Here is a 27,882-nt window from a genome sequence, read left to right as displayed (position 1 = left end):
TCTACATGAATACGGTACAAATCCATTGATGCATATTTTTGTTTTCTTTTCTAATGTCAGTATCTTGTTTGTCTTTACAGAGTTACTGGAGGTGAACTGTTTGAAGACATAGTGGCAAGAGAGTATTACAGTGAAGCTGATGCCAGGTAAGTGACTTGCCCCAGGGGCAAGATACAAGACTTAACATTCAATGACACTTGTTCAGTTTATCTCTTTACAAATGCATCATAATCCTTAGTATTTATGAGACTCTCAGAATACCATCTTGGACAACTTCTCATGATGAGTCCCTCTTAATTGCTGTTTCTCTCTCAAGGATTTCCAGGGTAATTGTTTGGGGAAAACAAAACTAGAATCTGGTCTAAAATAGCATCTATAGTTAGTGTTTTTAAAAATAAATAATAAAATCTGTACTCTACCTGGAAAGATTTCTGCTAAAGAAATTTACTTTTTTAGTGAAGTTAAGAGACCAAAAATTCAGATCCTCTGGTCTCTAGGTCCTGAGCTGCCCATTATGGCAGCCATTAGTAACACATGGCTATTTCAATTTCAGTTAATTACAATTAAATAAAAAATTTAGCTTCTCAGTTGTACTAGCTACGTTTTGAATGCTGAGTGGCCATAAATGACTAGTGGCTACCAATTGGACATAGCAGATATAGAACATTTCCATCATCACAGAAAGCTCCACTGAATAGCCCATGTTTAATCAGAGACCATAAAAAGAAACAGACTACAAAATCCAGTAGTCTCCTTAAAGCATTATTTGCTGTTTAACTCTTTGGAAGTTCCAGGATGGCTTTTGGAAACCTCATGTGAAAAATATTTATTCAGATATTTCAAAGGATTCAAAGGATTTTCTAGCCTTGTTAACTGGCATCATCTTTACAGAGGTTAACAATGGCTATACATTTTCTCTCATTTGAAATTTCCTAGGCTACACAAAGCCAACATTTTTGGAGTGAAGTGACATTGATTTACTTGCTTAGACATTAGTTAGACTTTTTCATGTTAGTTTTCCTTGGCATTTCTTTATACATATTCAGTAGTTGGTACTTAATTTGAAAGATCTGGCCTTGAGCTATTGACTCATTATTAACAATGTAAATGAGATGTTGTGAATATTAGTTACTTACTGTCTGCCCCCATTCTCTAATTCTTTCAGAGCTTCCTAAAGCTTGCTAATCTCACTGTAGCCTGCACTCAGCAGATAGTCAGCTGATAGCAGGTTCCCTCCCTGTCTCTTCAAAATAGCATATGCACACACAGGCTCACTTGCAAATCTCTAATTAATCTTCTTGGTTTTATGCCAGTTTATGACATTCTGTGAATCTTATCTGTACATGGCTACAGTCTAATTTTTAATGGAATTTTTACTGTCAAAGTCAAATAGAAACTTCTGTGTCATTTATACTATCATGAGTGAATCATCACTTGCTTAGTTCACTCCAGTTCCCATGTTACGGCCCTGGAAAGGGGCTTCAGAGTAGCCTTGTGAGTAGCTATTTGGCCACTTGCCCTGAGAGAATAATAATTTTAGTTAAGGTAGTTAACAAGTTAGGGTGTTAGATTTATTTTGTTTTTTGAAGTTATGTTAAACAGGTCATTGTGTTTGAAAAGTATTGTTTGAATTTAAAATAGAAACTTTTTTCACTGTTGAAGAGCCCTATAGATAATAGGGGAGACCCTATAGGTTGGATCATTTTATGTGCATGTTTATATTAGGTTTTCAAATTCACTAGAAGTGAGTATTTTTTAGGATAGGTCTCACACAAAATGAAGCAGAAGGAACATTCTCTTCCCAAGAACAAACATAAAGAAGTCTTTCCCTACTCGTCCTCAGGAGCTGAAGAATTGAATCCATTCTCACCAGTAAAAAAATGACAAAGTTTTTTTAATATGAATTATTATGTACTTTATTTTGCATTATTCATTAAGCCTAATGACTTATGTCTGTCATTTGAGAAGAGAAAGTGAAATATTTCTAAAATGTAGTACAAAGTGAAGGAGAAAAAAGTCACAGTATTTAAAAAATAATTACCAACACTCAAATAAGCTCTGTTACCAAAAACCAACCAATGTTTAGCTCTTTTGGTGGAACTCTTTATAGAGTTAGGGCTGGATAATCATAATCTTGATCGATTTTTTACATTCACATTGTAAAAAATCAGATGGTGATTACTTTTTATAATTCAAGAATTTACTTTCAAGTAATATTATTTTGTACATTAAATAATTGAAAATGTCCTTATTAAAATGTTTGCTATATGAATGTAGCTCAGTACATATCATGCATTTGAGTTGCACAAATATAAATTTATACCAAATGTGTCAGTGTGATCTATATTATTTTATGTCAGCTGAAAGCTCATGGGACCTTACGGGTGTCAATCAGTGATTTATCCCCTCTAATTTAATTAGCTGTCTGACATCAGTGGGCCTTTAATAAGAATAGTATAAATTGTGCTTTTAACATAGTAGTAAGGAAAGTTTTCATTCACTGAGGTAGATGGAAATATATCTGACAATTACCAGTGTTCCAGGGGATTTAAAAAAAATTTTTTTTCCATAAGTGCCTAGTCCTTCTCCAGAGTATGCCTGTCCTGAAGAGGGGTTTATTTTATGTCATGGGTTTACTTGAAATTCCCCTCTGTTATTGGAGACTTGCATTAGTTTTCCTCTTACTGTATTCTTCAAGAAGCACCATTTCTAAGTCAAAATGATGAATGTGTCCCTCCATTTTTCTTAACCCTTGTTTCACCCGCCACTTCATCTGTGTGTACCCTCTTGTTTCAACACCTATGTTTAATTGTGACCTCAGATTTTAAACAGTTTAGATGTGTATGAGAAATACCCATAAATTTTATATTGCTGAAGAATTTTCCCAGAACATTATGGGAATATTTATAAATTTTTCTCCTTGAATATGGAAATCTTCTATATACAACTGATTTAATTTGTACATTTTCAATGGGAAAAAAAACACAGCTCAAATTGTTTTGTCTGAACATGTCACAAACTCTATGTTGGATGTCATTTTTGTTAGAACCAGAATTAGCTTTATTCAGCATTATTAAATTCCAGTGTAAAGCTAAAAAAGATGTGAGAAAATATAATTTTTGTTTGTTTGTTTGTTTCGTTTTAACTTTCATTTTATTTTGTATTCAATGTGATTATGTACCTTTAAAATGTTCTCCCTTCCATTCTGCCCTTGTATCTTTACAGTCATTGTATACAGCAGATTCTAGAAAGTGTAAATCATTGTCACCTAAATGGCATAGTTCACAGGGACCTGAAGGTCAGTATATGGAGTCCATAAATCTGAATCAAAGGAGGTTTTTGTTTTGTTTTGTTTTGTTTTATTTCTGGGGAAAGGGCAGAGGGTGGGTATTTAAAATGGTTCCCTTGCCTTTCCCGATTTTTCCCTAAAATGACTACATGATGAAATGATAATGCATGATGCCTCTTTCAGTTTGCTCATCTACAGGCTAAATATACATCATAGCGAAAAGGGAAGGACAATATTAAGAACACAACCTGTCAAGTTTCCAAGCAGTAAACTACCAGAGGCGGTTTGGGGGCAGGCTTTCCTGAAATGTCCAGCATTTGCCTGGAGATAAACATGGCCTGTGATGTATGTCCGCCTGTAGATTTAAACACCACTTCTGTTCTGAGACCATGGGTTGCTGTAGCAAAACAACTGGTTACACATTGCTCCATTTGAGTCTGATGAACCCTCAGGCAAGAGATAATAATTGCCAGCTAAATTAAAGCACAAGAAGTTAATGATTTATCAAAAATTCATTACTTATCCTAATTTAACCTTAATAGTGCCTTGACCGCTAACGTGAGGGCTTTGGAATGATACTAGAAAAATGGGAGGGAATGGGGAAACAGTTTTTTATGTGTGGTGGAGGTGGACCACAACAGCTATAAAAATTTTATTTGCATTCCAGTTCTCTTCCTATAAGAATTCATAACTAGGAAATAAGCTACTGAATTAAATATTTTTAAGATGGCTTTTTTCTAGATCAAGTGGGTCCACATTTTCGCGCACATCTGGCAAGATTCTGATTGCTCTGAGGTAGTAGTCACTCTACTTGAGCAATATGTTTACAATACTGAAGGTGGTAAAACACAACCCCAGTTGTCTGCTGGTTTTGCACTTTAACCCGGTCTCTCTGAGGGTGTACAGACAGTGAGTGTAAGCTTGGAACTAACACACGCCCCCTGGTGTTTGCATGCAGTCATTGCATTCAGCAGATCCTGGAGGCTGTGCTACACTGCCATCAGATGGGCGTAGTCCATCGGGACCTGAAGGTGAGTAATGCTGTTGGAGAAGATAAACCACCACACAATTCCTAATGACTGTTCAGCTGCAATTATGCCTGTAAAGGCAAAAATATGAGCAAGAAAGTTGTGTGGACTCATTCCAACACATTACGAAAACACTTTCCCTCACCACAGCCTTATTTCATCTCCCTCATCCACACTTGAGATTTACATAAATTCCATTTCATCCAGAGGAATAATGTCCTACCATTAACAATAAATAGGGTGCTGTATTTCCTTCCTCCTAAGCATATAGCATTTAATGTGACTTTGTGTAAGACTGATGATCTCTTCTTCATTCTAAACCTGTTCTGTGGACATTGATCAAACATACTATATTAGAGTCATACTGTATATACCTAATATTATGTAAATAGTTATGGAAATTATAAAGAGAATAGAGACAAAGGTTTTTGGCATTAAAGAACCTCCATTTGGGGCTCTGAAGTCTCTTTTCCTTAATAATAGTCCCAGGAATTCAGAGGGCATTGAGACTTCCTGGTTCTTTGTTTATTTACATTCCTAGGTAGCTAGATACTAGTGCCTTTTAAAACAGAAAGGAAAAAAGTAAAACAAATTTTATTATAAAATAATATTTATATAACATATATATGGACTAATATTTTTAAGACTCCACTCAGTTTCTGATACCTTTGAGAATGAGGAATGTTTAGATCATTTAGAAATTAAATAGTTCAGAAGGAGACTACTCTTTCATTCATTTTTCTGTCCCCTTCTCTCAGAGTCTAGTTTCACTCATAGAATTTCAGAGATACAGTGAAGGCCTAAAACTTTAAATGAAACCACTGGGTGGGCAAAGTAGCAAATGTGAGTACTATATAGTTTCAAGCTTCATCCATAGTCAGGCATTAATATCTAGAGGAGCCACAAAGGTTGCAATGTCTTCAGCTGTATGTGTTCAGTGGGAAGACCTGGGCTGGTTTCTCATGTGCAGACTTCTCTAATAATGATAAATCTGTAGTTTCCATTCATTTAGTATGCTCTAAAAGAATATATCTCTAAGGATCCATAATAAGTTATTTGAAGATGTTGTTTGTAAGCAAAGCATTGCCTTAGGTTTCTGGAATTTTCCTTTGATTTCAGTTTGAGACTTAGAGCTTTAAATGTCAAAAGCAAAGATATGGTTAATGGCATTTTCTTTTTTTTTTTGGAGAGCCAAGATAAGACTGTGTACATCTGCTAACACTTTACCAAATGTACCCATCATGATTAAGGGAAAACAATATATTCCTTTAAAAATTCATGTCTTTGGCAATCACCTCAAGAATTCCTTACCAGCCATGTAGAGAGAGAGAGAGCCCCTTTTAGTTAACTTCTCAGAACTCACAGTACTACTTTCCTTTGTAAGTGAATATATATGGGCATGTGTATTTATTACATACTCTATTTAATAAATTTGTCATTTGAAACATTTTACTCTATGTTAAATAATTAGAAGTATACTCTAAAAACCAAGGATGAAAAATGTGAATTCTCTTACATGACCTTTAAAATATATCTTCTGGGGTTATGATATTAGACTTCTCTAAGTGTTCAAACTCAGCTGAGCGCTTCAAAAACTGGAACTTTAATCAGAGATAGCAGTGGGCCTAGGATGTGGGCTGAGAAGAAGGTCTATTTTCTGATATATGAGCTAAATCGACTAATTAAAAACTCAGGCAGGGGACTTTTAGGGAGGCTAACTACCAAAAGAAATAACCTGCTGAATCACCCATCAGATTTCCTTCAAGGGATAAAAGTGTTTTTGTTCTCCATTCTTATTCTGATTTTAGGAGAGAACAGGGGTGAACTTTTTATAGAGCTAGTTATAATTTTTGTAATTCTTTTGGTTTCTGTCAGATTGCTGACTAGAACAGACTTCAGTTGAGTCTAGTTTTTGGTGCATGTTTCAGTAGGCCATTTCATAACACACTAAGAGTATATTAGAGGCATTTTACACACACCCTGAATGTACTAAATCCCTGGCTTTGTTTTATGTCTTTTATACCCACACATATACTTTATCTGATAAGTATATAGCTTGTGAAAGCATATTCGCCAGTATATTAAAATGAAAATATTGGTAAAATTTCTTATTACCAAGCTTTAAACAAAAATTTGCCCTTATTATTCTTAGGTCATATATTTTGTTTCCCTATCCTGACTTATATGTTAATTCATTAGAATACGTATGTTTGGTGCACACTTTAATTTGTCCGTATCACTGAGAGAATACCACAGGAAATGTTATGTTCTTCATTATTAAAGGTATCTATAAGCATATGAGTGCTGTACATTTTGCTTATAAGCCTCTTCTAGAACAAAAGCTGTATTACTGTTCTGTACCTACCTAGAATACTGTTTTACTCCATGGTATCTAATATAGGACTTAATACCTAGTAAATACTTGTGGCATATGCTTTTAATTTTGGAATGAATGAAATTCAATCAAAAGCACATTTATAATATAAAAGGCATCACTGAATGGAATAGATTTTTGTGTATGTTAATTAATATTGAATAAAGAGGGCAAGTATCACTCTTTAATACAGTGATATCATTAAGATCATTATTTGAATAACTGCCACTCTTGGGAGCTTATTAGACGGTGGAATCCACCAGATGGAAAATTCTAAGAACCTAGAGACAAGGCTGAGGCACAGCAGAAAATTGGACGATGTCCCAGAAACAAGCAATAGGAGAAGGCTCCATGTGGTGGGATATTAGCATAAAGGAAGCCCATCAATCACAACCAGGCAGTATCCAGTGGATACATAGACCTTTCATCTGAGGTGAATCCACTGTCAGATCCAAGCAGTATTAAGGAGTGTAGCGGTGACATAATTATAGTACTATAGTTCAGGAATATGACTCTCGTCTTTGGAGGATTCGGATCAAGGCGGGACGTTAGTAATAAAAATGATAATAGCTACTATTTTTCCAGCAGTTACCATGTACCCTGTACTGTGTTATCATACGAATCTTAACAACAGCTTTATGAGGAAGGCACTTTGATCCTCCCCATATTGCATAAGGAGAGATTTAGCCACCATGAGTGAAAGAACTTATTCACGGTTGCTCAGCTAGTAAATTGTGAATTGTGCCCAAGCATTTTGGTTCCAGGGTCTGCATACTTAATTGCTACCATGTCTCAGCTCATTAGCTGGATAAATCAAAAACTTTAGAAAGGCCAAATAATAGGTCAAACAATGATGGAAAGTAATTTTGCCAGCAACATGAAGAATTGGGAAATGGGTCTAAGTTTAGTGAATCAAATGATTAAAGTGATCCTGCTTATGGATCTTCCAGAGCTGTATAAGATCTGTATTATTAGAAATAAGGAATAAGTTTAAGTTATGTTTAAGATACAGTGTGGAGTTGGGGGGGGGGTGCGGTGCGCAACATAATTTGTTAATAGATGTCCAAAGAAAAAAATTCTTATTTAGCAAATTAGTAAGGTGGCATTGGTCATAGCCTTTAGAAAATGAGACACAGAGAAGAATGAAATGCATTTGGCACATTTGATTTAGGCCACATCAAGACAATCAATCTGGAGTGCCTAAAAATAGATTGTTTATAAAGAGTAGATTACTGTAACTTAGTCTTGAGTGTTTGTGAGCTAATAATTGAAAATTTAGGTGTAAAAAGAGAGGATTAAATGTTCATCAAACATTTCTTAAGCACATATTGAGGTTCTGTCAGAGTTGGTGGGCACAAATTATAGAGCAAAATCAGAACAAACCTTGTGTGGCTAGAACATACAGGCCACGAATTAAAGATCATTTTAAAATACGTATCAGTGCTATTCCTCCCAGAAAAAAAGGAGATAGGTCAAACAAAAACTGGTAGTAACAAGTGACAACTCTTGAGGTCACAAGAAATGGAGAGATGTGTTCTCTCATTTAACAGTCTGAAAATATAGTTTCTGCGAATCAGGGAACAGAAGTAAGTCAAAGGAGATAGTTTTATAGCTCTGCTTTATCATATATTCCACACAAAATAGTAAGATTTCTTTGGTTCAAGGTACATCAGAGATGGTTACCAAACTTCATGAACAGCATCTGGTCAGAAGGCTTCATACATAAAACAATCTTTTAGCAACACATCAACATCTGTGAATTCTCTCAGCAGAAAATGGTGCTTTTTTCCTTGGCCTACCTCCTGAAAAACAATATTATTTAATGGAAAAATCATCAGATCAGGGGATGGATATGAGAGAAAGAAGAAAAGAAAGAGAGGAAAAGGGCAGAGAGAGAGAGAGAATAGATTTTAATGAGGATAATAATTTTGGAGATAGGGGAAGGGATTTTAAGTCTAAATTAAATATAGGAATAAAATTAAAGACCAGAAAGGAGAGAAATTAATTTTCTGGGGGAATATGACATGTATTCAGTAAATCCTCTTTAGTAGTAGATACATTTTGAATAATTATAAAATTGCAATTGTTCCTCTTTTTTCAGAAGTATACTCAGATAAAAGTTTAAAGAACTTATCATTTGTGTATAAAGAATGTCTAGGTGTTTTAGATACAAACTGTGTAAGTGATAGATTCCACATTTCATCGGTCATTCTTGTGTTTCTTTGTTGAACCTGACAGCTGTGTGTCAGGCCATGGAGAAACAGTAGGTAATTGGCAGAGTCCCACTGGTCTGCTTCTTTCAGAGAAGTACTTGCTGATAGTATAGAAGTATGTGCTGATAGTATCTGCTAATAAGGTAGAAGTAAATAAGAAAACGGGAAAGGAAAACAGATGATTCTTAGGAACTTGCTCATGTATGCTTGATGATGGAAATAGTACTTGATAACCACAGATTTTCAACACATGGCATCAGCTGAGAATTCCGTGTGCTTAGGTACATAAATTCAAATATCCATTCCATATAAAAATAAAAGCAAAAGTCACTTGTACCATGTGCACAAAAGAACTTCTGCCATGTACATGAGTGAGCTTGATATTCAAGCTTTTCAATTCATGCACTTTCACTTAGTTTATCTCTAGGAGTGTTGTTACACCTTCTGTGGCAAAGGAAAAGTGACTGAAAACACACCAAAACATGGAATTCTTAACTTCGTGTTGAAATAATTGATACTATCCAGTAGAGGAAAGAAATCTAAAAAGATTATTTCAATTCTTAGAAACAAGTATCTACAGAAATGAAGGGATTAGATAATATAGAATGATAAAACTAATAACTGTTTATGATATTCATTAAAAAGCTATAAAAAAGTAAAACATACATGATTTCACTACGCATAAAAATTCCTAATGTTTGAGTTTTGTTGGCTAGATAATCACATATGTGCACAGATCCTACCTCATTGAGACTGAAGGGTTTGAGTTATTTTATCTCCTAAGTCATTCCTAGTCCTAAAAGTGACACCAGCAACCTGCCTAGGTACTTTGAGATACTTGGACAGATTCAAGAAAATCTCAGATCACAATGAAAGAAGTTGCTGTTGCATCCATATGGAAGCACAGAACAAAACTTGCCAACAGTTGCTGCTCATTACAGCTGATATGCTATAAATGGTTGTTGACACTAAGACCAGATGTCATGGAAAATCCTGCATCATTAGGAAGCAATTGGGTGGGGAAGGAACCTGTGTGTGAGAACATCAGTAGAATCTATTTAAAACCCAACCTAAAAAGTGATTGCATTATCGGAATTTAGAAATAATCTCAATATATAAAGATTAGCATAATAGATTGCATTAAATTTAGGAATATAGACCTTCCCCAAGTTATGAACATTCGCTGCAAATATTCAGCGTCCTGCACATTGACATGGCCAGCTGCACTGGAGTGTAACAGCTAATCACCAATGTGTATATTGCTCCATACAGAGAACAGAGCTCTGGTGATAAAATCAAGTGAGATTTTATAATTTTGTATATACTGTTATGAGAAATATGCTTATAATGCTCATTTGAGAGATGAAAGAACTAATTAGCTCCAACAGTCTGTGAGTTACCCATGTCCACACAGTTAATAACAGTCTGTCCTAGGACATAGACCTAGCTCTGCATCTTTTTTCTAGATCATCGTGTTCCCCATTTCTCTCATGTTCAGCTATACATTGGAAGACCTGTGTTTCTGATTTCACCTTTCTCATTTGCTTTAGAAAATCAAATTACTGAATAGTAGCAGATAATGGTGGTGGTCCTTTTAAGGAAGCAGCCACTAATTAGCTGATTGAGTCTACCATTTCAGCTTTTGTGAATTACACTCGCAAATTATCTTCTTTTCTGTAGGTGTTCAGAATTTGAACTAACCTACCTGCTAGTGAACTTCTGCAGTACAACACGTATTTAAGTTGGCTGCCATATAAATGGCAGAATGTGATAACAGGATTATTCAGATTTTGAATATATTCCAAAGAGTTGTATATAAATCACATTTGTATGCTATTTCTAATGTTTCATTGAAGCTGGCCATTAGAAGCAATCTTGTGATGAAATATTTTATAAAGAAAATAACCCTTTAGTAAAGTCAGTAAGCACCTTTATTTTTCAGTTTGCATTCCATAATTCTGTATTTTAGGTTTGCTTAAAAGATATGTATAAACATGAAGCCATTTTAGTTCTATTAATTTTTAAATCTCCACAGTAATCTTGAAAGAGCCCTGCCTTTTCCTGTACATAACTGCAGCTGAACAGTCTTAATGGGTATAAGGTAAAACACTGATCCAAACGGATTAATTATTTCCCTGGATGACTCACAAGGCCCGATAGAGAGGTCTTCTAGGTCATCTCTAGGTATGAATATTTGCCCCAGTCATTCAGAGGCCACGTATGATAAAACTCTAAGGTGTTCCATTTCTTCTGAATTGGCAGATACTTGGTGTTTAAGGGCATAATGCACATAGCACTGCCCAGAACTTTTTGATCTAGTGATAAGAATAAAAGCACATTAAATATTTTAAAAGTTTATTTACTGATGGCACTGACATTTGCTCAGCACACTTCAGTACTACTTCATTAAAAGATCTAAAATGACTGATTTCTAAAGTAATTGAAACTCTTCCCTTGAATGAGTCTGTGGTTGACAAATTAGGACAGATGTGTATTAGCAGAGATCTCTGACATCTCAGTGCTTTTGAGTGTAAAGATTACAAAGAATTAAACTATTGCTTACAGTTTGATACAGTTTTTCAAGTCATTTATTTAATAAATTAATAGCTGGAAATCACTTTGTGATTAAATTAGAAAATGCATGAATGTAGCAGGCCATAAATTTTAGTTGTGAAAATAAAATGTCAAATATTAATAATACGATACGGTTAGGTACTGTACTACATTAATAGATAACCAGAGTCCCCATTTTGGATGTTAGGTTTTTCACTGAAGATTATTTCAGCATGGACATCTTTCATAGTCTTGAGACATCTTCATCCCAGTGTCCAAATTAAATTATCATGTATTTAGTGTTGAGGTGATTTAAAAAGCCCTATCAGCCCTAAGAAATTACAAAGTTTTCCTTACAGTTACCTATTGTCATAATAGTGATGAATCTGATGGCAGTGAACAGCAATAGCCTGAAGAAGTCTGGTACTTGATTAAAACTTACTTGCCTACACTCTTATTTCTTATAGACTAAACCTAATTTTTTCAAGTTCTGGTTATGAGTCTTTGCTAATTTGCATGGCTGGCTTAATTAATAAATTTAATATTGGTCTAGGCTGTGTTTATACAAGGTCAAAACAGCCAACAGAATTGCCTAATTCAGTAAGAAAAAAGTAGCCGTTTTATGAAAAAAAATATTGAATTAGTTTGCAAACACAGAAACAGAATCAATTTGAATGACCTGAATATTTAGATTTACAGACAATTGTTTTGGCACTTGTAAACTCCATTGTTTCCCAACTTCTTTCAGTCGGAGGCACACCTCTAAATTTGCTGGGTTTTAGCCCAAGGTAAGATGTTGAACTAGTCTTCTAAATGTGGATGTACCAGTCCAGCTGGATGTTTATCCAGATACTTAGCAATGGTAGACTTCAGTGTATGTATTAATCAGCCTCCTTTTCCTGACTGTCTTCTCACTTCAATTCCCAAAGTCCACAAAGGTGGTTGGGGGAAATTCAAGTCTTTGCCCTCAAGCCTATTTTCAGAGTTCCTGTGTGTCTCAATGCCCTGGTTGGGAAACAGTGGTATAAACACAGCCTTATTCCAACACCGAGTTATCAGTCCTTGAGTAATGATTAATACCCAAGAAAATGAAAATGTATCTTTGTTATAGTATTTCATGATGCGAGAACAAATATATGAGGAATGCTTTGAATCACACTTTGTAGACATCTAAATTATATCTTAAAAAACTGGCTTATAAGAGAAAAAATGCTAACTCTAACATTTGGCAAATAGTATACTCTTTCTGCCTTTAAGAATAAACAGATTCTTAAAGACAGCAATTTAATATGTAATTCAGAATAAGACTCCAAAATTTGTACAGAAATTGTTTGGAAACATTGAGGAATCAAATGACTACATTTAGGTCCAAACTCTTGAAGTCAACTAGGATTTAATTTGCACAGTTTCATTTGCCAAATGTCTGTAGATTGGTCCAACTCTTGTTATCATTTTGCCAAGTTTCCTTCTGCTGAAAATGTCTGTACTCTATTAGGCTTCTAAGTCAATGTCCATGGCCAAGTCCGGACCTCAGCAGCCCTTGGAAGCATGTGAGCAGGTCAAGACAGGTGCTTCCATTCATTTGATCTGTCCCCAACTATTTTATCTTTTCTGCCTAGTATCTCTCTAGTACATTTATGCATCTGTCTGAAACCTGCACACATGATAGTTTTTAATCGTTTTTCTAACCATATTTTCCCTGGGATTTAGGAATGACAGTCTCCAGGAGAGAGGACAGTGCATGACTTTTTTCCCCCCCTAATCTTACAAAATGTTGTTAGTTTTGAATAGTCACTTAAAATAGGTTCTCACTTCAGTCTCTTTTTTTTTTCTTTCTAAATAAAGCCTGAGAATTTGCTTTTAGCTAGCAAATCCAAGGGAGCAGCTGTGAAACTGGCAGACTTTGGCTTAGCCATAGAAGTTCAAGGAGACCAGCAGGCGTGGTTTGGTGAGTAGGGCTTCTTTCTACTTTATGTTGCTCATTCTCTTCTGGCTCATCATAACCCACTTCCCAGCCAAAGTAAAACAGAAATATTCCTTCTAACAACAGCCTGATTAAACTGAAGACATTAGACCTTTATAAGCATTTCATTTTATTGACATTAGAAGGTATATAATCTAGAAATAATTTAAGAGAAATATTAATAGGAGCACAGTAATGTGTAGACTTCTTAAAACATGAGTGAGAAAATGGATCCTTGTACTAAGAATTAATAAAGAAGGTTTGCATTATTTTAACCCACTGAGCCACCCAGGCACCCTGGGAGGTTTGCATTGTTAAAAGAGGACTTTTTCAGAGAAAATTGTTCACATAGAACCTTACTTGATGCCAAAAACTGCTGTGTAAATAGTAGGGACTCGGGAAATACAGAATATTTCCACATACTTCGTAGTTAGCAAATTAAAGTTTAAAAATATTATGGCATATGTGAGTGTGTGTATGTTCATCTTAATTATCTTCTATTTCTTCACACTGCCAGTTTCTGCTGTAAAATTCTGATAATTTCGAAATTTCTTTTTGGTGAAATATCTGTTTCTTTACAATTAAGAACGAAATTAACTCTAAATTAGAGCATTTCTAACCATGCTTGTGTATTGTTTCAATATTTATCCTGTTGGATTATTTTATTCACTGTTTCTTTTTTTATGCCTCTTTTTTTGCCATTTCCCAGTACTGACCCATTTTTTTTTCCATGTAATCTCCCAAAATATAACCTCTCCCCAAGCCTCTAACTTTTTTCTGACTTTCAGTGTTTGAGGTTAGATCATTTTTAAAATGCCCTTCACTTCTAATTGCTTTTCCTCTGAACAACAACAGCAAACAGCACTCAAGAAGTGCTTGCTTTTTTCATTTTATATGCAGAGACTTTTTGTGTTTTCCCAAATCTAAGGTGTGAATAGGGCCCCCAGGGCTCATTATTGTCTCTAATCTGTCCCAGCTAATAAGTGGGAGTGGGTGGCAAGGCAGCCTTTCCTCTAGAGGCAGCTTAATTTAGGACCTCATTCTTTGCTTCCCATCCTATTTCTGTAGTACCTGACTGTTACCCTTGTCCACGATTCCTCCTAAGCTTAATACCGCTGTTTACATTAAGTCTCTCCTCACCTACCAAATGAATTTACAGTCTTCAAACTTGGCATTTGGTTTGTCATATTTTGACATATGAATAAGCTTATTCCTCTTAAATGCAAACTGAAAGAAGGTAGGACCTAGAATAAGTACTGTAAATTGATTCAGAGGCATCTTTGTGTACTATATGAGGACACAGTTGACACAGATAAAGAATATATGGTAACTTGGAATTGAGGTCCAATAGAAAGTAGGAGGGCTGTCACAGAGGTGGGCAGAAAAATTAATGGGGATGCTTAAATTAAGCAAGAAGTCATACCCCTCAAGATACTGAAACTTCTGTATCAGTAACTGTTTCCCATGGAGTGTGAGAGCATTTAAGAGGGCATGCAGGAAGGTGCCCTGGAGCATAAGAGAAAGGTGAAATTCTGCATCTGGGGAACATTTTGGTGGTTGGGGTAGTACTTCTGCTTCCCCAGTGGGTGAATGAGAATTTGTTGACTAATGTGCAAGGAGATGAAGGCCAGACTGAGGGATCAGCACATGCAAACATCTCAGAGGCATGAAACTACTGTTTCTATTTATGGAATAGCAAGAAGTTTGATATAGCTAAAGTATAAAGTATACTGGGATGAGTGGTAGTTAATTAGGTGGAAAGGGATTTTATGTGCTTTTGAAGGATTTGGCTTTTATCCTGGAAGTTTCAAGAACCCAGTGAAAAATTTTCAGTAGGGAAGGACATTATGGGGTTTATGTTATATAATGATGTTGTAGGTAGCAATGTGGAGGGTGGCTTAAGGATACTTACTCTGAAGGCAGGTGACCAGGTAGGCTAATACAGGAGTTCACATTATGTATGATGACAGCTTGAACTAAGGAGTATGCAAGAGCAAGCAAATTCCAGATAATATACAGAACAGTGGGTGACTCTAAATTCTAAGGAAGTCTGTTTAGAGGAAATCAATGCTCCAGGGTTTGGACTCTAATACCATCTATTCCCATTTGCTTCACAAGACGCAGGGTATGAAGCAGGACACCAAAACAGAGACATAGGCTAAGGATGTAATTGCCAGAACTGGGTAGAAGGTGATGATAGGATATTAGGAACAAGATAAGCCTTATTATCAGAGCCAAGCTACAAATTAACATCAATAACTTGGCTTGATACATAAAAGAGTGACATAATTGACCACCTTAAATCTCCCTTGTTTTTGAGCTCTGTGTTTTGTCTCCTGTGCTAGATCACAAGCTGCTTGACAGTAGGATTTTGTGCAGTAGAAAAAAATTCTGGTTTTTGAATTAGAGTACCCAAGCTTATGTCCTGGGTCTGATTCTTAATAATCATATGATATTGGGCAAGTCACTTTAACTCTGTGAGGTCCATGTCTTCTTTGTAAGCAGTAATAATAAACATTTCTTTGCAAGGCTGTTACGAGTCCATAAGAATATGCCTGGGCTTTGAAAGGTGTTGAATAAGTTTTCAAAACCACCTGGGCATGAAACACAATGCCACAGTTCTCTGCCTCCTCAGTGAAAGTTGTTGAGCAAATCGATGAGTGAAAAACCAATTATCAAGTTAGTGAAAGCAATAGCATCCAAATGAAAGTATACAAATTTCAAATTGTGATCATTTATGTTTAAAAGTGATCTGATTCCAGAGAAAGAAAGACAGATTAGGAATAAAATACCCATTTCTTCTTCAGTATGATACTATGACTGTTGTTTTTGCTAAGATACCTATTAGAATAACAACTTTTAAGAGCTGAATTTTATAAAGTGCTCAACATCACTCAGCATCAGGGAAATACAAATCAAAACAACAATGAGATACTACCTCACACCAATCAGAATGGCTAATATTAACAAGTCAGGAAAACACAGATGTTCGAGAGGATGCGGAGAAAGGGGAACCCTCCTACACTGTTGGTGGGAAATGCAAGCTGTTGCAACCACTCTGGAAAACAGCATGGAGGTTCCTCAAAAAGTTGAGAATAGAGCTACCCTACGACCCATCAGTTGCACTACTGGGTATTTACCCTAAAGATACAAATGTTGTGGTCTGAAGGGACATGTGCACCTGAGTGTTTATAGCAGCAGTGTCCACAATAGCCAAACTATGGAAAGAACCTACATGTCCATCAACAGAAGAATGGATAAAGAAGATGTGATACACACACACACACACACACACACACACACACACATATACACAATGGAATACTATGCAGCCATCAAAAGAAATGAAATCTTGCCATTTGCCACGACATGGATGGAACTAGAGGGTATTGTGCTGAGCGAAGTTAAGTCAATCAGAGAAAGGCAATTATCATATGATCTCTGTCATATAAGGAATTTGAGAAACGGGTGGGCAGTTTGGGGGTAGGGAAGGAAAAAATGGAACAAGATGGTATCAGGAGAGAGACAAACCATAAGAGACCTTTAATCTCATAAAACAATCTGAGGGTTTCTGGAGGAGGGGGAGTATAGAGAGGATGGTTGGGTTATGGACACTGGGGAGGGTATGTGCTATGGTGAGTGCTGTGAAATGTATAAGCCTGACAATTCTCAGACCTGTACCCCTAGGGCAAATAATACATTATATGTTAATAAAAACTTATTTTTAAAAAAGAGGTGGGGCACCTGGGTGGCTCAGTGGGTTAAAGCCTCTGCCTTCAGCTCAGGTCATGATCCCAGGGTCCTTTTTTAATTTTGATCCCAGGGTCATTTTTAATTTTAAAAAGAGGTGCATTTTAAGTCCCAAGAAAATTCCGCATTTCAAAAAATGTAGAAAAAACATTGTTTATAAGCTTAAGAGAATGCACAAATTTTTTTTTTCTTTTTTTTTCTTTAGCTTATTTTTTCATGTTATTCTATGCAAGTGAATCCTCATGGTAACCAACTTGAGGAAATGGAAGCATGTGATATACTATATATCTTTTGGTTGTAGTACAAGACATATCAAAGATTTTTTAAAGTAAAAGCATGTTTTAGTATGAATGACTTGATAGTATATTTATTCGATATTATCTACCATCATAGTCTCGTGTATTTGATTTTTTTTATCTAAATTAAAGTTAACATATAATGTATTATTAGTTTCAAAGGTAGAATGTAGTGATTCATCAGTTGCATGTAAAACCCAGTGCTCATTACATCATGTTCTCTCTTTAATGCCCATCATCTGTGACTGATTAATTTTGTCTTTTAAAATGTATTATCAGTGATGGGGAGGGAAGCCTTTTTATTTTAATAAAGTAACTTAATTTAATATTAAGAGGAGCGCAGAACTCTTTCATTATATGTAATGCCAGAATTTCAGGCTTTTGCTCAATTTTATTTTATTTTAATTTATTTATTAATTTTAAAGATTTTATTTACTTATTCAACAGAGAGAGAGAGCAAAAGTAGGCAGAGAGGCAGACAGAGAGGAGGGGGAGGCAGGCTCCCCGCTAAGCAGAAGTCCTGATGCGGGGCTCGATCCCAGGATCCTGAGATTATGACCTGAGCCAGAGGCAGAGGCTTAACCCACTGAGCCACCCAGGAACCCCCAGTTTTATTTCAATAAATATAAGAGGTCTGCTACAAATAAGAAAAATAAAACTACACAAGGCTTATAGCAGCTATTTATTGGTTTTTTTCTCATTTTTAAGCCTAAATCTTTCTTTTTCTCATGATAATTTCTTTTGTCTTCCTAGCCCTGATCTATTTGATTACTAGCCAGAAATGCTAGGAGTAACACCCTGTGTCACTACACTTGTTAAGATGGCTAGAAAATTTACCAAAAAGAAATATGCAAATACAGCCCATTTTTCCTGTGGGATTAGAAGTGGTGTTTGCAGTATATTTCTAGTTCTTTGTTGCTACTAGGAAAAAAGGATACCACCATCTTCCTTCATGGAATAATTGTTTTGCTTGATTACTATTATGTCTCTCTTTGAAGTTTGAGTTTTCTTAAGGCAGTGGATACATTGCCAACAGTAAGTATGTTTTGTTTTTGGTCTGCTCTGATATTCCTATTGGTTTTTCAGAGTGAGAAACGCATATTATCTGTAAAGAATGTAAGCTCCCATTAATTTCCCTGTTAATAGCATTTATCATGATAAATGAGATTCTTATGAGTTTAATCTCCTGCTAGAAAAGACTTTCTCTGTCTTACCCTCAGTATTTTGGTGTTTGTGAGAACACATTGCACAGTACATAGTTCACTGATGTTTATCCATTTAGAGTATGCTTCAGTACTCTTAGGAGTAAGGACCACACTGACTGTTCAAATGATAATTATATTAAATAAGAATGAACGTTGTGGTGTTCTATTAGCATTTTAGACTCCAGAGAAGTTTTGTAATAATTTAAGTTTAAAATTATCTTTTCATTTCTTAGTCACACAATGGCTTCTTATCTTTTCTCTCTAGATGAAATATCATTAACATCCTCCCCCCAGGAAATGTATTCTACTAAGATATTTAAGACATATATTAAGGTTTACTAATTCTAGAAAGGAGATTATAGATTGTATATGAAAAGGTGGTAAAAATTCAGAGTAAGGAAGGACCACTGAGAATTGTAGTTAGCTAAGCAGATCTCTAAATGGAAATAATTTAGAGCCCACTCTGTTAAAGAAAAGGTAGAGATAGAAATTGAAGCTTCAAGGAATAGAAAAAGTAACATCAAGTGCAAGAGACTGTTTTCAAGAGACCTTAAATAGATTAATCAGGTCAAATTCTCAGGACTAGAAAGAAATCATGCTGAATGACTGAAGGGAAACCTGGAAATAAAGGGTCTTAAAGTGTAGGCTAGAAACATGGTCTTTAATCTGGAGTTTGGCATTGGTGGCTCATTGAGTTCCTTTGTCTGTGTTTCAACCTGGGAGGAGTTGGAAAGGGACTGTTGGAATAAGAGCAGGTGTGGCATACCAGTAGCTCTTTAGAACTCTCACGTTCATCCTTACCTTGGAATTAGCTGACTTCACCTCACTCCTTGATGTCATCCTCTAAGTTTAGGCAATGGAACCACCATGATTATTAGGAAATCTTGCTCCTCACAACTATCAAATAAATGCTTCCTTTAAGTAAGGTTTGAGAATAGGGATAGATCCACTGTGGTCCACGTGAAGCTTAAACTACAATACAGGCATCTTTTCTTAGAGTCCCTTCTTACTGTGCATTCCATCTTCCGCTATAACAAAGGAAAGGAATAGTAATAAAGGGGCCTAGAGGTTAAAATCCACAATCCTTTGCCTTACTTTCCAAGGTAATTTTGTTCAGAGGAATAACCATGCTATTTTATATATATGTGTATAGATATAAAATAAGTGTATATATATATATGTATGTATATATATACACTTATTTTTATATCTGTCTGCACATTGTACTTAATAGTTTAAAAATGGGAAGAAAAGACTCTTTTCTTGGACACTTTGAATCCCAGTAAATATAAAATGAGCTTCTTCAGTGATTTGTGGTCGGAGGAATTCCTGATTACATATCCTTGTAAAGAAATGTTTCCAGGTTTTAGGTGTGCCTTTAAATAAAACTTCCAGGTGGTTATTTCGGGTCTTTTTAAAAGTACCTATTTTTATTTGAAAGCTATTATTTTCAGAAATAAGGAAAATGTCACTCTAGGTTCCAGCTCTAAATTGATTGTTATTTAAACATACCTTACTGGAATTTATACTGATTTATACAATAATGAAACTTTATTTTGCCATCTAGTTTCTCCTACCATATCTCTCTCTCTAAATTCTAGTTGGTACTTGTTCAGTAGTGATTCATCCAAATGTTCTTGAGTCTTCTCTTTAGTTGACAGTGATAAGTACACACTATTTTTTAGTTCAAAGAGATCTCTTTGATATATTTAGGACTTATTTCTTCTTCTGGTGAATTCTTCGATTACTCTCAGCCCCATCCCCACCACATAGACTACTCGACTTTCAAAAATACTTACTTAGGATCTATCTTTTTTGTTCTTTTGTTTTGTAGGTGAATGCTTCTCATAATAAAATTATGTCGGTATCATGAAAACTATAATCTCTTGCAGAGTTCTAATCCTGTCTTCAAATTTCTCCCTATTTCTTGTCAGGTGTAAGGGAGGAAGGACTTTTTCTCTCCCCTCTTAGGTCTGTGGCTCAAGGTTGTGAATCTAACTGACAAAAGACTGATGAACAGGAGGAAAGCATACAATTTTTTTTGATGTTAATATTTTAACTTTTACGTACACACAGAGGCCTTTCTAGAAAATAAATGAAGACCTTAAAGAAAGGCCAGACCAAGGGACATATATCCCATTTTAATGAAGAGTGATAAATTGTGGAGATTTGATAAGACTAAGGAAAAAGGGGTTTTGACTCGGGATATTAAATTGTGGGGGAAATAATGAGGAAACACATGGGGAAACTAATGGAAAATTAAAGTTATTTTAGTAAGGTTGGTTTGCAAATATCCATCTTGGCACCAGCTCCCATTCCAGGAATGTTCTCCTCTTCCTGTACAGTGAGGGCACCTTTTCACAAGAAATGTATGCCCTACTTTTAGGTAGAAAGGAGATTAAAAAGCCTGTCATACATCTACTGATTCTCAGTTGACTTCAGCTAAAAATAATCAGTATACCACAGTGGTGTATTTTGGGGTGGTGTGTTCTGATCCCCTTCACAGGTTTAGTTTCAAATCCTGCATAAATAAGTGAGAATAAGAACTGCTAACCAAATAGACTTAAGTATATGAGCTGACTATATAGCACAATAGAGTAGCCTTCCCCTTATCTGGGGAAAAATGCATTTTTTTTTTTTCCTAATAAGCTACAAAGAAGATTAGTGTTGATACTGCTATAGAGAGAAACTATTGTATATTATTTTAGGCCTCGTTTTACTTTGGCAAACAAATCATCCTATTTAAAAGTCTCAAAATGTTTCCCTCCTTTGTTTCCTGTTTCACATTGGTTTTGTCCAGTCAGCTTTGACTCATTAACTTCCATTTTCCCTAGGTTTTGCTGGCACACCTGGGTATCTTTCTCCAGAAGTTTTACGTAAAGATCCTTATGGAAAGCCAGTGGATATGTGGGCATGCGGTAAGGAATCATATTCCCATGCAAATTTTGAAATACACCAGTATTGTTGCAAATAGTATTTTTCAAATATGAAGTTAATGCTCTCTTGTGACCAACTTAGAGCAGTATTTCTCAAACCTCAGCCTACAACAAGTCACGTGGAGGGCTGGCTAAAGCACAGATTAGTACTTTGTACTGAGTAGGTCTAGGGTAGGAGCATCTGTGTTTTTTCTCAAGTTCCCAGACAATATTTGTGCTTCCAGGGTCAGGGAGCACTTTGAGACCAGGGACACAGAGCGTCCCCAGGGGCTGCTGTGCATTTACGCTGCCATTGTCCTACCTCATTCAAGCAGCCCTTACCACAAATGCCATGTTTGCACCACATGTTTGGCAGGAAGGAAGAGAAAAAAGTGGATCTTGGAAAAGAATGACACTGGTCTGTCCTATGGACTGAATTCTAATTTAGGCCTTTAGCAACCAACTCCAATCAAATAAGTGCAGGTTCCAAGATGTAATAATGTGGAGGATTCCCACCACAGTTTTTCAACGAAATTTCTGTGGGTTAACATATACAGCAAATAGGTGAAAAACTGAAATAAAGGGGATACTACAGGTTGCTCTGAAAGATTTTTCAACTGGGATTATCGACACAAACTAGTCCTCTAGGTTCCTGACACTGTATCATCACTATAAGTCTGTAAATTGTTTTTAATGTGCTGCAGACAGACCTTGTTGCCTTTGGTGTCTTTCAGTAAGCCTGCAATGAGTTGGTTTCACAAAGAAAAGGAAAGAAAAGAAAAGACTTTGATTCTGAAAGTAACTTTTTAGATTTGGTTTTACTGGAAAAATAATAATAAATTCATTACCTCTACTTCGTAGTTATCCCTAATCTATATCTAACTACCCTGTATTTGTCAGCTTTATCTTATTAGCAGTCTTAAACTGGATGCATATTGGGCCTCTAGGCTTACCTCCGTGCCTAGGAAAGGAGTTACAGGAGGAGTCACAACACCTGCATTCAAGTCTTTGCTTTACACCTACAAACCCTATCTCTAGTATCTTAGAGTTGGTTTCTTCACTTGTAAAACAGGAAAATACTACCCTCACAGGGATTGATTGTATGGGGTTCAAACAAAGACATTTTATAGTTTGTAAAGAAATTTAAAATGCCAACAACTATTACTCTAACAGTTTGGATAAATTAAAGGGTAAAGTTGTAGGTGTGCCCCAAGCTCTGACTTCCTCTTCCCTATGTGAGATCTTCTAAGCATGAACTCTATGCCTTTGGGTTAGAGCACTGTCACGGAATGTCCTTGCTCCAATCTAAATGCTAATGGCAAATAACTCACATGTTTCCCTTGCAACAGATCTCATCACAGATCTGTCTTTGCTGATGAATCTGAAAAGCAGCAAAGAGCATGCTGAGAGGCAGGCAGACACAGATGGGTTTTCCTGAGGATACATACAGCTGAGGGCAGTGTAGCTGGTGTGCTGTGCTCAGACCCTGACCACTAGTGGGTTCGTGTGGTAGAGACCAGTCAGTAGCTGAGGCAGGCCACTCAAGAGGCTTTCCTTGCTGCCTTCATCAAAGGTCACCTCTAGCCTCCTCCTGTCTCCCTTTTTCTTCAACCCTTCTTCTTTTCCTCTTTCTCCTCCTCCTGCCAGCCTGCTTCAGGGGCAGGAGGCGGTATGTGCAGGGGTTGAGAACCCTCACCCAGCTCTTCAGTGCTCTTGCTGTAGGACCTGGCACCAATTTTAAGTAGGCCTGGTATCTCAGCTTCCTTGTGGGAAATGGAAAGTAAGAAAGTATTTCTTTAAAAATGAAGTTCCTGGATAACGGATAAGTAGACACGTGAGAGATGCACATTTTATTAGATGATCCAGCATTGTTTGGATCATCAATTAAATATTAGAACTTCACCTGGTTACCTGAATACCAACTGTCTGCCTCCCTCATTGCTTTCTTCTCGTGTCAGTTCTTCTCTTGCATGCCTTTGATTCTCCAAATGTGTTATTGTGGACAAGTTTCACAGCTCCTGAATCATATTTCATTCATTCAAATACTCCAAATAAACCATTCATTTAAATCTTTCATTAGAAACATTTTTTCATAATATATCAATTTTATTGGTACTGAAGAATAAAAGATTATTTAAAAGAAACCCCCCAAAACTGGTATTTTGTATTAGTGTTTCTTCTGTGGAGCAGAATAATATATATATATATATAGATATATATATATATATATATATATCTATATATATATATATATCTCCAGTCCCTGCATGGGCTCTCTGCTTTAGTGGGTCTGAGCTGAGTACAGGCAGTTGCATTTTTAAAAACTGACATATCATCAGAGTTTCAACTCACTGCCTTAGACTCATTAAACACACTATGCTCAATTTTGTTTTACTTTGGTAAATTTGAGTATACTTGGCTTTTGGATATTTTGTTTGAGTGCATTGTTTGTATAGCCAACATTTTAAAATAATGGTACATTTTATAATAGGATTTAACATCTGTAAAATGTGAGGTAACTTATAGGGTAGAAGCTCTAACTCTCTTGGCTGGAAGAGGGAAAAAAGATGGGCAAAGAGTTTTTCCTTCCTTATTGTCTGAGCTGTAGAACTTTCTTAAGAACTGTGAGGAAATAGTAGATAGCACATGGATACCTGCAGGCACATGTGAACACACATACAGGTCTCATGATGACTCTAGAAGCTTAGAGCCATAGGGCATCTCCCAGATTTCAACCTCAGTTTTGCCATGGGAAGAGCCACCTTTCACTTTGCTCAGTTCTTTTTTTTTTCCCCCAAAATTTAATTTATTTATTTCAGAGAGAGAGAGGGAAAGAGACAGAGAGCAGGGATAGGGGCAGAGGGAGAGGGAGAATCTCAAGCAGACTCTGCATTGAGCCTGATGTGGGGCTTACAACCCTGAGATCTGACCGGAACCAAAGCCAAGAGTTGGATGCTTAACTGACAGCCACTCAGAATCCCCTCACTTTGCTCAGTTCTATTCTTACCATTGCTTTCTTCCCACAATTTTCTACAAACTGCCAACTCCCTTCGTGACAAGCCATGTTCCATTTAGAGTATATATTTCCTAACGGTTCTCATTTTCCTTAGAGATTGTGAACTTTTAAAAATTGTGTGCCTTGAAATGCATTTGGGATCACACAGGTAACTACAGAAATGCCTTAGATATTCCAATATCACATATTTGGGGGAAATGGTCCCCCTTCCATGAACATCAAAATAGTCTTCTCCTTTTTCTTACATTCCTAGATCATTGCAGTGGGTTTGGAATATTGTTTTACCATTTTATTGTGTTTTCACTTCACTCCAGTAACGTGAAAGTTACATTAAATTCTCTTTATTTCTAAGACAATCCACCCTTCTTCACAGAACCACCAAGGTAATGTACACATCATTAGATTGTTTTAAGTAATGGCACATCTTGAGAGGAACTCTCTTTTGGTTATTCATCAGCACTGGCTCTTGCCTACTGAAGACTTCTTTTCAAATCTAGACATTGGGTAGTGTGATAGGAAATGACACTGCCCAGATAACAAAAGAAATGCAGAATAAGACACTTAGCAGAATGGCAACTCATCTTCTGTGAATTAAGCTGTGAATGCTCACTACAGCAGATTGTCTTTTTAGCAGTTGACATAGAGCAGAGTGAAGCACACTGTTGGTATAATGGTTAAAAGAAGGCTGTACATTATCTTTATTAGAAATATGCAAATATTGGTACTAAGAAATTCCAAATACTTACCAGCATTACCTTGCTTTTGAGACCTCACATGGAATGTAATCTGACCTGTACTCAGTCTTTGAAAGCAACTAGGCCAAATAATAGACATTGATGAAGCAAGAACATATCTTGTGTGTTGTACCATTAATAACAGTAAATTGATTTTAATGGCTTTCTTGCATATATAGCTGTTTCCATTATTCCCCAGTGGAATGAGCAAAAGTTCTTTATAGATGTCCCTGAATCAATGGATTTTAATAAAACTTTCTTCTACATCTTAGCTCAAAAAATAATAAATGTAAGCCCACATAAACATAGCCAACACACACACACACACACACACACACACACACACACTCACCTTTGTCTTAACTATGTCTCTCTCTGAATTAGATGTCACTCAGAACAGTTATGAGTGATAATGAATTAGTAACTATCACAGAATGATCATGACTTTTCATGAATCTTAAATAAGATTCTCTATGGTGATGCCAAAGAATTTCCATTTGATCAGGCTTGCTAGGTAATCCTCATGCACACCAACATTGAACAGCATTTCCCTAGCTAGTTACAGATTTCTTTAGGGCAGCATATTTTAGGATTCTTGCACAATATAGCAGAGGTAGCAAACAGGTGGTTTACAGATAGGTTGGCAAGACTAGTGGGCCTTTCACTTTGGGAAGTGTTGACATTTATTATTTATATTTATATTTATATTTATTATCAGGAGATTTTTTGTAAAACTACCAGTTTCTGGCTTCTCTAAAGTAATCAAAAGAACTAATAACAAAGTGCTTTTGTCCTTAAATAGCAGCTATACCTGTCAGATAATGGACACGTGTTCTCCCCTGGCTACCAATGCCCCTGGCCCGCATACACAGTACAGGCTCAGGCATTCATTTCTGTCTGATGCTGAAAGAAATGTCAGTTTGCCACCCCTATTAAATGGCATAGTTTCCATCATCTGGAAAATAACTTTCTATCTTACTGACATTGAACGTCTAGATCTTTGTTCTACTGATCATTGGCCCTGTAGGTCAGAGTTAATTAAACATTTCCTATTTGAATTGTGTGATTTTTTTCTGCATAAGATATTACACCATAAAAGAGACCCATACCTATTCCTCATATAGTTAATTATGCATTTTTAAACTCCACTCATAGTATGCCCTTTATTGACTAAGAGTGTTAAGTGGGTGTCTTGTTAGATTGTTCCATTAACTTCCCACGGAACTCTGAGTTTCTCAGCATTGCTTCTTTCTTTCTCCTTTCATCAGAGCAGTCATTAGAATGCTTTAATCATTAATGTGATTATAAGTTTAATCATGTTTCTAACTCTAACTTTTATTAAAATCATTTTTGAATGTTCTTGATAATGTAATCTTTCTACCTAATCAGTAATCAGTGCTTCTCACCTCTTACTAATCAAAGATCTCTAACATCACCCAAGCACAAATATGTATATATGACAGTTAAAACTAATTTTAACTTCCATTTTTAAATGTTACATGAAGCTGACTATGTTGAAATAGTTTTTTAAACTTTTTCTAATTTAATTTTTCTTTTAATTTTTTTTTTAAGATTTTATTTATTTATTTCACAGACAGAGATCACAAGTAGGCAGAGAGGCAGGCAGAGAGAGAGAGAGAGAGAGAGGGAAGCAGGCTTCCTGCGGAGCAGAGAGCCCGATGCGGGGCTCGATCCCAGGACCCTGAGATCATGACCCGAGCCGAAGGCAGCAGCCCAAACCACTGAGCCACCCAGGCGCCCCAGTTTTTTAAACTTTTTGTTTTGGAAATTTTGAAGCGTACAAAAGTTGATAGAATAATGTAATGAACTGATGGCTAATCTTATCTCATCTATACCATCCTATTCATTCCTCATCCCCCAGATTATTTTAGTCAAATCCAAACATAATATCAATACATCTATACACATTGTAATGTTTACTTCTAAAGGAGTTCTTTTAAAAGACTGACAAAGATCGCAACACTTCAAAATTTAATATAATAATAACTACTTAAAACCTTCAAATATCTTCTAGTGGGGGGAGGATTTGCTCTCTTATCCCTTAGTTTTGTTATTATTTTCATCTCTTAGGTCTCTTTTGATTTGTAGTTCCTGCTTCTCTCTCTCTCCCTCTTCTTACTTCCCTTCCTATTTCTGTTTGTTGAAAAAACCTGCAGTTCCCACAGAGCACTCCTATAGAGTACGTGATACTGGTCTCTACATAATGTTTGCCACTATAAGCAACCAGGATTCCTTGTAGAAGTGGCTTATTGCAAGGATAGATCTGGAGCACAAGATGATACAGGTGTACCTTGTTATAACAAAGAAAACTGTTAAAGGCCACAGACTTTTTTGTTTTCCTGGCAAGAACACTTCAGGAATGATATAACCTCCAAAAGTTGGATGTGTCTCATGATGTTAGTGGCCTTTGATGATCTCTACCTAAATATTAACAGGACTTAGGACCCAGCTTGAAGAGGCTTCTTCTGGCTAATGATGGGACAATTAGAGCATAAATGAGAAAAATAGCAGTAATGGATTAAAAC

At 36.1% G+C, this 27,882-nt stretch overlaps 1 protein-coding gene across 18 annotated transcripts in view; it reads left to right on the top strand.

Annotated features, from left to right (window-relative positions):
- Positions 1-27,882, top strand: part of CAMK2D (calcium/calmodulin dependent protein kinase II delta) — a 342,624-nt gene that overhangs the window by 248,116 nt on the left and 66,626 nt on the right. For 12 of the 18 annotated variants that reach the window (XM_032333251.1, XM_032333254.1, XM_032333245.1 and 9 more), the window contains exons 5-8: positions 81-146; positions 3,226-3,298; positions 13,303-13,405; positions 21,506-21,589. In XM_032333251.1, the coding sequence (XP_032189142.1) occupies positions 81-146; positions 3,226-3,298; positions 13,303-13,405; positions 21,506-21,589 (326 nt within the window). Of the gene's footprint in view, positions 1-80; positions 147-3,225; positions 3,299-4,247; positions 4,321-13,302; positions 13,406-21,505; positions 21,590-27,882 lie in introns of all 18 variants that reach the window. The other 6 variants (XM_032333246.1, XM_032333240.1, XM_032333255.1 and 3 more) reach the window with 1 other exon arrangement.

Source organism: Mustela erminea, chromosome 2, assembly GCF_009829155.1.
Source record: "Mustela erminea isolate mMusErm1 chromosome 2, mMusErm1.Pri, whole genome shotgun sequence".
Classification (NCBI taxonomy): Eukaryota; Metazoa; Chordata; class Mammalia; order Carnivora; family Mustelidae; genus Mustela; species Mustela erminea.
The sequence above is the reverse complement of the archived record's forward strand: the minus strand, read 5'-3'. Positions and strand labels throughout refer to the sequence as shown.